The sequence below is a fragment of the Aplidium turbinatum genome, chromosome 13 (genome assembly GCF_918807975.1).
Source record: "Aplidium turbinatum chromosome 13, kaAplTurb1.1, whole genome shotgun sequence".
NCBI lineage: Eukaryota > Metazoa > Chordata > Ascidiacea > Aplousobranchia > Polyclinidae > Aplidium > Aplidium turbinatum.
The window spans coordinates 11774698-11785024 of record NC_137484.1 but is presented as its reverse complement, the minus strand read 5'-3'; the positions used below and the strand labels follow the sequence as shown (position 1 = coordinate 11785024).

At 37.0% G+C, this 10327-nt stretch overlaps 2 protein-coding genes across 2 annotated transcripts; both read left to right on the top strand.

The window, feature by feature from the left end:
* Positions 1-2051: 2051 nt before the first annotated feature.
* LOC145782083 (peroxisome biogenesis factor 10-like) lies at positions 2052-7370 on the top strand. Its single transcript, XM_082593822.1, has 3 exons — positions 2052-2192; positions 2813-2967; positions 6702-7370. Exons 1-3 carry the CDS (start codon positions 2114-2116, stop codon positions 7359-7361), a joined length of 894 nt encoding a protein of 297 aa, XP_082449948.1. The 5' UTR covers positions 2052-2113; the 3' UTR covers positions 7362-7370.
* Positions 7371-7468: 98 nt separating this feature from the next.
* LOC145782084 (DNA repair protein XRCC4-like) lies at positions 7469-10206 on the top strand. The gene is made up of 2 exons (XM_082593823.1): positions 7469-8695; positions 9364-10206. Exons 1-2 carry the CDS (start codon positions 8471-8473, stop codon positions 10027-10029), a joined length of 891 nt encoding a protein of 296 aa, XP_082449949.1. The 5' UTR covers positions 7469-8470; the 3' UTR covers positions 10030-10206.
* The last annotated feature ends 121 nt before the right edge of the window (positions 10207-10327 follow it).

Sequence of the window (10327 nt, the reverse complement as noted above, 5' to 3'; positions counted from 1 at the left end):
AGACAATGCCTTGAAATTACCGACAATGCCTGACAATCCCTGAAAATGCTCGACAACCCCTGAAAATATTCGACAATCCCTGAAAATGTTCGACAATGCCTGAAAATGTTCCATAATGACTACCAAACCTGTCAAACACTGATATTGATCGACAATGCCTGGAAATCCTAGACAATGCCTGAAAGTAGCTACTCTACAATGCCTGACAACCCCTGAAAATTCTCGACAACCCTTGAAAATGTTTGGCAATGCTTGAAAATGTTCTATAATGCCTAACAACCCCTTCAACCACTGATAATGTTCGACAATGCCTGGAAATGCTAGACAATGCCTGAAAGTAGCTACTCTACAATGCCTGACAACCCCTGAAAATTTCCGACAATGCCTAACAACAAGGCTGTCAACCATTGATAAGTAAGTAAAGACCTTTTTTGGAGCTGTAGTTCCAGGAAAAGCTCAAGTTTTATTCAATTAATCTACTGAGTGTTACCAAAATGAAAGTTACTGCTGGCTACCGAAAGCTGTGCTACAGCATTTGGTAGCCTACTTATGGTGTGTAGTAAACATTAAAATTGTCTTGGTTTGGCGGTTGGATCCGTGATGCTAATGAAGCTGTCTCAGAAGGGGGGAGGATGCCCCCTGCCCTCAAATTTTCTCTGGATGGGGGGCAATGGTGCTCTTTTAAGGTCATGTAAGCTACTGCAAATAGCCAAATTATAGGGCCTATAGCCTACAGTAGGCCCACACAAATTATCCCGTGGACACATTTTATACTTTGCAGCAGATTGTGATGCTATGAATGTGAAATTTACCTTTCGTTTTTTGTTCAAGCTATTGCAATTATTCATCTGTCTCACATTTCGACTTTCATGGCTAATAGCGGGAAAACGAATGAGTTGCCCAGCATTATCACTATATCTCATCCTAAAACTCTCGTCCTAAAATTGTTCCGGCGCCCCTCTATCTCAGGTTTGTAAACTGCCTACAACAAGCTTTAATGAGTCACTGGAAATAAGCTTAAATGAAAGTTCCAACGATCATGAAACAGAAGTTGCATAACCTACGTGAAGAAAGATTATTGTCTTGATTTTTCATAGTAGGTTATTCTGTGAAAACTTGAAATATACGCCAAACAAAATATTCCAAAGGAGCTCAAAAGCCCCCACTCGCCAAGCCCAAACCGTACAGTACTAGCCTACCGTAGATACGCTAGCCAAGATGGCAACCTTGATTGTTGATTGTGTCCATAAAGTCAGTCGAGCGTGACGATAATTCCACGATTGCTGAGTTGCATATCTATAATGTGACGCCGCCAACTTTTTTTACAAGTTACGTTGACGCATAACGGCGTATGGTTTTTCGAACGTTTGCGGTTACACTGACGGCGTCAATATTTTTTGTATACGCGTACATCGCTGAAAAATAGCAACCTTTCTGATTAGAATCTCCTGATATTCACTGCTAATTATGGTTAGGCTATAAATGCAGTAACAATCCATGTACCGGTATAAGCTACAATTTGTGACAAAACGTGTGTTTTATGTATTTATTTTCTTTAGTCTTGTGTGTTAAAAACTACTGTATTTGTATTTTTAGCCAATTTGCTTTACATAGCATGTTTTAAAAACTGGTTTAATTGTGAGCACTTTGATAAACTATGGTAAACTAACGATCGTGCGATATGCAACAGAATAATTTCAAATTGGAAAAATGCAGTAGAAGAATTTCAAATTGGACTTTGTCTCAGTTTATGCATGTACTCACACAATTAACATGTACTCTAAAAGGTCGTCGTTTATATTATAGTGTTCACTTTTTCTTGAATTTTTGATGCTTTTGTATCTGCTTTACGCGGATCCCCGATTGACTTTACGTTGATACGGTTTAAAGTAATCGCCCCTTTTTTAAATAATCTGGTAAACTTCTGGATTCGTTTTGGTGACGAGCAGTTCCCATCATCTGGCATCACTGCAAGATTGGATTTCAGTTCAGTTTTCAAGCATTGATTCTATTGAATTGAATTTGAATCAGTGATTATTCTGGTGTAAATAATAAGGCGGTGTTTCTAGGATTTTGCTTCAATTCTTTCAACTGCTTTCAAATTTGAGAAAAGATGCCATTGTTACCTCCAGATGCTGTTACGCAAATATGCTCTCATCAAAAAGATGAATATTACATAAATAGTTTAAGAGGTGTGTCTGTGGATTACCGTATGTCATCAGTTTTTTTACAGCTATGGCTATACTCACACTATATTTTGTATACACTATATTATGCTTCAATAGCGTTTCCAGATAAGGAATTCTGCCCTAAATTGAGAAAAGTTTAAAGCTGTTTAACAACAACTTGTATTTTGGAATTTTTTTTTTAGTTCTGAACAGAGATCAAAACCCTAACTCTTACCCCTTCCCAGCTTTAATTCTAACTCTGGCAACACCTGATTGTAACCATAGCAACAAGTGGGTAAAAATAGCCTTGTTTGTTAATGGCTATTTGTAAAGTCATATTATTAGCCTATAGTTATTTCACACTGAATTATATTTTACAATGAACTGAATGATGAGGTTACTAATTCTTTACGTTCAGTAATTTCCAGTCACAAGGGTTGAAGGTGATTGGCTCACCTCTTTCACAGTAAAGGAAAGCACATTGAATTGCTGTCAGTCCCCGCTACACACATGCTTAGGTCTACAAAGTCCTTCACATGTGCAGGGTTATTATATGTACATCAGGGGTTGTAAATCTCTGTTTTGTTATAAAAAGTTGTTTTTAAAGGTTAGATGACTGTGAAAATGTTTATTTTCTTGTATAGGGCTTCTACATGCTAATGCTTCCACTATTTTTGGAAACGCTTTTTTATTAAAGTGGGGAAAAGAAGTCAACATCCTGGCAGACCTTGCATATTACTCGTTAACAACTGCAGGAAGTTTACAAACTTTGGGTGAAGAATACACTGGCTTAATTCAAGTACTGGTTTTTAGTAAAAATTTTTCTATTTGCATGACATGTTGAAAACATTAATGAGTTGCAAGGCATTTTATTATTGTTGTTACGTGCCTTATTCTGTATATATATGGTTACGGAAAAATGCTGTTTCAAAAAGTATCATAACTGACATTTTATGTATTTACATATTGTCATAGACATAGGTATTCAATTGAAGAAAACAAATCAATAATTGTTTTCCTAAAGTCAACCTTTAAATCATTTGTCTAGGCTAACCCTCACAACAGTATTTTAAATTTAATAAAATTGTTTAATTTATTTTGCGGAACCAGTTTCTGTACATTAGGGCTCATCAACACAACGACAATTTTATAAACTTTTATTTAAATACTGGTACTGTTGTAAGTGGTAGCCTAGCCATTGAATGATTTTGGCAGTGGCTATTTGACCGGCGCCGGTCTTTGAATCTGAAACACTATTTGACCGGTCATGACGTCACTATACAGTCACTTTTTTCTTTTTCTCTTTCAAAGCAAAAGACGAGAAGCGCATATAACTTCTAAATCCAACCATCTCACTCAACTCGTAACGTGGCGCATGCGATACGTCGCCGCCTCCGACTCTAGAGGGACTGAGTTCGATACTACCCGGAAGCGTTCTTTTTTTTTATTTATTTTTTTTAAACTAAACTTTGACACGAAGTGCATTTTTTAGTCAGTTTTTAATTATTTTTTATGTCTTTTCAAATGTGAGTAATAAAGTTAGAGTTTTTTTAATTTGCTGGAATTTGAGAATTTCTCTGGGTAATTTTCCGATTGTGGCCGTGCTAACTACTGATACGGTATATAGCCTAGCCTACATAATTTTTCAATTCAGGCACGTTTTAAACTTTTCAAGGTTTTGCCACGTCTTCCCGTTCATTAACGTGCTGGGAGGTCTATATGTATCGATTTTTGTAGTTAGTATCTTTTTCGTCCCGGACGCGTTAATGACGAAAAATAAAATGATTGATTGATGTGACCGTGTTTGCCGAACGAAGCAATACATTTTTGCTCTCAACAAAATGCACTTTGGGTCAAAATTTAGTTAAAAAAAAAGAACGCTTCTGGGTAGTATCGAACTCAGTCCCTCTAGAATAGGAAGCGGCGACGTACCACACGCGCCACATAACGAGTTGAATAAAATGGTTGGATTCAGAACTTATATGTGCGCTTCTCATCTTTTGCTTTGAAAGAGAAAAAGAAAAAAAGTGACTGGACAATGACGTAATGACGGTCAAATAGTGTTTCAGATTCAAAGACCGGCGCCGGTCAAATAGCCACTGCCATGATTTAACGGTTCAGACTTCAGGGAAAAAAACTGTTGATGTGTTTTCTTAATGATTACTTGTTAGGTAGATCGCCCATTTGAGGAAGTGTCTTTGCTTCTTCCAGTTAGTTTTTCCCACTTTTAATATGTATATAAAATTTACATGCAAATACATTTACATAGCCTAAACTAAAAAAGTTACTTTTCATGTTTTTTTTGCATGATAATGAGTGGTGCTTTACCATTACAAACAAATAATTTACATGTTGGTTGTGTTCAATGTTAGTGGATTGAGCAACTTTAAGCCAAAATACTGTCGGCCTGGGTTGTTTTTTTTCGCTGAGACTTTTCGGTCATTTGTCTGAAATGACTTTAAAAAAATTTGGTTATATTTTATGTATTTCGATCATTTTTTCTGATAAAAATATGGCAGTGGCTATTTGACTGGCGCCGGTCTTTGAATCTGAAACACTATTTGACCGGTTATGACGTCACTATATTGGCATTTTTTTCTTTTTCTCTTTCAAAGCAAAAGACGAGAAGAGTGCTTATATAACTTGTAAATTCGGTAGTTATGTTCAACTGATTCGGTGGCGCGTAGGATAAGTCTCCGGCTGGTGCTCAAGAGGTAATGAGTTCGATACTACGCGGAAGCGTTCTTTTATTTTTAAACTTTGACCCGAAAATTATCCAGAGAAATTCTTAAATTCAAGAAAATTAAAAAAACTTTAACTTTATTACTCATATTTGAAAAGGCATAAAAAATTGGGCTGTAGGCTACTCAAATTAAAAATTAACCACAAAAATGCAGCAGCTTAACGATTGAGTCAATTCGGGTCAAAGTTTAAAAATAAAAGAACGCTTCCGCGACCCGCGTAGTATCGAACTCATTACTTCTTGAGCACCAGCCGGAGACTTATCCGACGCGCCACCGAATCAGTTGAACATAACTGCCGAATTTACAACTTATATAGGCACTCTCAAGCCTTACAGCAGCCGGCGGCCATGGCCGCTAAGTAGTGCTTGAATGACCGCCGGTGCTACCTCCTACGTCGGCCAAGTTTGGCCGCCGGTTTCTTCTAGTCAATTATTTAATTTCGCAATAGAATGATCGTGGATTAAATGTCGAAAATATGTAGTGTCAAAGAGTGACACAGAATTAGGTCAGCGCTTTATAGTCACTACACTGTTGTATTGAATATATCCAGCTGCGATCACCAGCGCTGTAAGTCTTGTTTGCAATTCCCGATGTTTATTTAAACGAAGTGTTAATCCGAAGTGCTAATTTGTATCGGCTGGCAATATTGTCGTTTTTATATCGATTCAATGTTGTCGGATATTGAATCGTTGTTAAAAAGGAGAACTATGTTAGTTGACATCCGTGGATAAAACACGTGTCTTCATCATAGTTGAGAAGGCTGTGGGTTAGTGACTTCACACCCTCAATGGTGATATCATAACGGAATAAATGGTCAGGTTTTATGAAAGGCGGTATGCAGTTGAAACAATTTACTGAGCTGCGAGCAGTAAAAACCAATTAGGGTCGTTAGATGGTCCCGCAATACCGGATTACAACCCCGATAAAGCATTTAATGCGTGGTACAACGACTCTATTGCAGAACGTCGCCAGGCATCAACAACGCTAAGTGATCATTTTAACATTGTTGCAAGTTTAATGCTATTTACTTGTGCTATCGTTATTGTATTTTGGCCTCCAAGCACGCAGATTTGGCCGCCGAGAAGGAGCTCTCGGTAGGCCACGATTGCTGCCGGAAAAAAACACGAGTTTTAAGGCCTGCACTCTTCTCGTCTTTTGCTTTGAAAGTGAAAAAGAAAAAAATGCCTATATAGTGACGTAATGACAGGTCAAATAGTGTTTCAGATTCAAAGACCGGCGCCGGTCAAATAGCCACTGCCTAAAAATATTTCCTTTCAAGTAGCTATAATACAAACAAAAATTTGCACTTCCTGACTAGCTACAACATTAAGTTTCGCTGAGAAACGTTGCCGTGTTTTATCTGAGAAAAGTTGGAACAAACAAACGTTTATTCAACGTTTTTTCGGACATTTTGACCAAATTGACTATATATTTTTTCGGACATTTTGACCGAATTGACTATATATTTTTTCGGACATTTTGACCGAATTGACTATACTTTTTTCGGACATTTTGTTAAAAAATCGATCAATGATTGATAAATGACCGAAAAAAACCCAGCTGTCAGCCATAGTTGTTTATGTGCTCTACTCCAGTAAATTTTTTTTTCTTTTCGGTTTATAAGCCTACATGTTTAATATGCCCAAAATTGTTCAGTTTTGAGTTGAAGGTAGTAAGCTGCAGCGACTAGCCGACTACTGCATCTGAGGTAGAGTCGCCATAAGCTTCGTTCTGCAATTAAGTTTTATGTTGAAATTTTACTTTTGGAATTTGAATGTTTGTGTTTCAGGTGGATCATTCTCTCAGAAAAATACCTTCTTTCACAAGACGAATTGCTATGATTTTGCTTCATTCTGTGTTTCCTTTTCTAGTAGATAAGTGTTTTGTGTATTTTGAAAAGCGACTCAGTTTGGATCAATTTTCTTTCCTTTCACCACTCACTCAGAGGGTGTTATTGACAGGACTGCCAAAGTTTAAAGCAATTTTTATTACTATTCATAGACTACACCTATCATTATTTTATTTAAAAGCTTTGCACTTCACAATATCTAAGCGTGCTGCTGGTGTGAAGTATCTGAAGTTTTTCATGAACAATCAACCTAATGATGATACTTTCTCTTTGTTGGGAAAATTCTCTCTTGTACAAGCAACCTTCATGTTGCTGCTTCAATTGTACAGTCTGTACAAAGAGCTGAGATACTTAAAAACATCCACGAAATGTGATGCTAGATCAACTTTAAATCTACTATCAACTACAGAGAGTCACTTGTCGGCTGAGCAGCAAAAGTGTGCTTTGTGTTTGGAGATACGAGTTCATACGACAGCCACTCCTTGTGGTCATTTGTTTTGCTGGAACTGCATAAATGAATGTGTTCAAACGAAACCGGAATGTCCTTTATGTAGAGATTCATTGCAGCCGAGACAACTTGTTTGTTTGAAAAATTACTGAAATTACTCCACAATGTTGGTTTTCGTTGCTGTAACGTATTTTTATGTTACAATGTGTGACATTTTAGAGTTTACCGTAGATAAAAGATGTCCAATCCATCTCAGACCACGCAAGTGCTCTTCAATATTCTCAACATCAGTTCACTCTCTCAAGACCTCAATTTTAATCGAAGAGTACTTGGAGAAATTATAAGTTGAAAATAATCGCCAATGCTGGTTTTTATAGGAATAATTTATGTTATATTGTGTGATTCCCTATGAGCTATGACAGTCTACAATTCTATAAAAGATTTGTTTTCTGTGAATTAAATCTGCAGCACATCTTTGAAACCAATCTCCAATATCTGAAAAAATTATTACACTTAATCTAAATTGAGAATAAATAGAGCTCAAAAACAGAATTGTCTTCACTTTCATTGACTAAATATGTTAAGCTCCTCCATCGTTTTAAATCGTGTGATTTTTTTTGAAGTAGGCTACCTATCGGTAACTCGAAAATGTTTTATATACCGTATGGAAGCCCTTGGTTTATTCATAAATCTTAGCTTTTCCGATTTACAGCAATGTTGTTGCCCTTATGTGTTAGACACATATCTCAGATGTAATAGATTTAATTAATGTAGGCCTGCTTATTTGTAATATTTTTTTGCACTGTGCAATATTTACAGTAAGCTTTGCCGTTGGTTTCTTGCAAAATCACTGTTTACCATAATCAGAGTCGAAATTTAGAATCATTGCGTCAGACATTGCATTGTTTATCTGCATAGATTTTGTGTCGTATGGCCGTGATATTGAATGCGAAGTTCGTTTGCAACCTGATGTTGCAGTGAAGTCATGACATTCTTCCTAATTGGATCACTAAGCAATATGAAATCCAAGTTGGATATCAAACCTATGTTAATCTTATGCTAATGATAGCTGAAATACCGAGCCTTCGTATCAGGGAAATCTTCTGGACATCCCTGCTTCGTATGTTCAAATGAGAAAGCAAGAATTCCTGTTGAAAAACGACTAATATCTGTAAAAAATATTTGACCATTTTCAGATTATTAGCTATGTAATCTGTTTAGGCCGTTAAAGTTGTTTTTATGGTTATGCACTAAAAGTCAAATGAACCTTCACTCCATCCATGTAAATGATAAACTTTATTTCATTCAATCGATTTTCAATGCGGACAATTCTTGCAACTTGACAATATCGGATGCTTCTGCAAGTTGGGAAGGCAATGTGGATGGAACTTCGTTGGAAACATGGGCAAAAGAAACCAATATAGAATTGGAAGAATATTGTTTGCTCATGACTGCAGCTCTATCTGGTCTTAATACCAATAACGAGGCAAGTGGACTGTGTCAATTGCAGCAGTGCCATAATCACGTTTTCTTAAATATGCTGGTACAGTAGCAACTTCCAATAACAGTAGACTGTTATCTACTGTAGTTCTAATTGTTTAACACTCGCACTTTCAATGACATAGGTACAGTAATGCTGGCATGCAACATAACGGTAATAAGCACCTGCGCAAAAACTGCTGTCGTAAGTAACATGTCAGACACTGGAAGCATATCTGGAATGAATGCACCACGAGCGGAAATTTTACTCTGTCAATCTTGGTGACCAGTCATGCGTAAATGGTTTAAAGCCTCTAGTCTACACGGATCGAAACTGCCATGATTAAGCCTTTTCAATTCGAGGATAAGGATTCCCACAATTAATGATTAATGTCAGCACTGCTAAACAAAAAAGGGCATGCGTTGGTAGACTGAACTTCTTCAGTAAGAGTGCACTTACATGCTTGGCATATTGCATTAAAGATTGTTTATGAGTTAATATTTAATAACCGCATTTTTTAAAGTGTCAAATCTATAGTGAAATATTGCACTTGGTATGCCAAATTTCATTTCACTGACCAGCAGTTTTAACTCCAAATATTTCAGCAATTACCGGTACCTTATAAAAGAATAAAACAGCGTTTCATAAATTATATTTTTCTTTTTATGGTACAGGAGTTTCAATATGAAATCAAAGAAAACTGTGGCGAATTGATACTGAAATGGAAGAGAGTTGAAGGAAGCGTTAAATATTGCCTCGGTACAGTGTCACTAAAAAAGTCTGACAATGGTGCTGATTCAGTGAAGGAAATTCTGTTGAATTGTAGCACAGATTTCAAAACTTTGAAGTCTTCGCTTGCTTCCAGCAGAAATGCAAATTTAGAATTGAAAAGTCGGTGCGAGGAAACCATTAAAGAGCTGGACAAGTGTTGCGAGTTGAAAGAAAGGTTGGAAATGGAGTTGTTGGCCAAGTTTGTTCTGGTGTTAAATGAAAAGAAAAAGAAGATCCGCTCCTTGAAGCAGCGCCTGGGAGATAACATGAACGGTGAGGAGGTTTCAACAAAAGAAGAACAATCATCAGCAAGGCCCGCCAACGATGGTGGAAGCAACTCCACTAAGACCTCTAAGCTTAGACTTGAATTCGATGATGACAGCCCAGAAAATTTCCCCATCCTTCCGAAACGCCGAAGACCGTTGACGAATAAGCCACTCATGGTGTCGGTATCGCCTGAAAAAGTTCCTTATGAGCCCCTACCGACCGCCCAGTTTCCTTCAGATCTAAACACGACAACATCATCTGATTCCACTATCGATGTAAATGATTTGCTGGAAAACGTCTGACGTGAGACCAGCACAACTGTAATCTTTTGCATAGCGACTTAATATTTTATTGACAATTGCTTATAATGTATATTTTACTGTGTTTAATACGCATATTATTATCATAGCAAAATTCTCTATTTTGTTCTGACAAGGTATCGATGGTGCTGAGCTAAATAGTTCAAACAGTACTCAGTTACTCACTGTGTATGGTTTATTGATGATCACAGAAAGTTAAAACTAAATAATTTTCTCACTCGACAAATAAAATTCCATACGGGAGAACTTGACTGACCAACAATGCAGGAAGCCACATGGA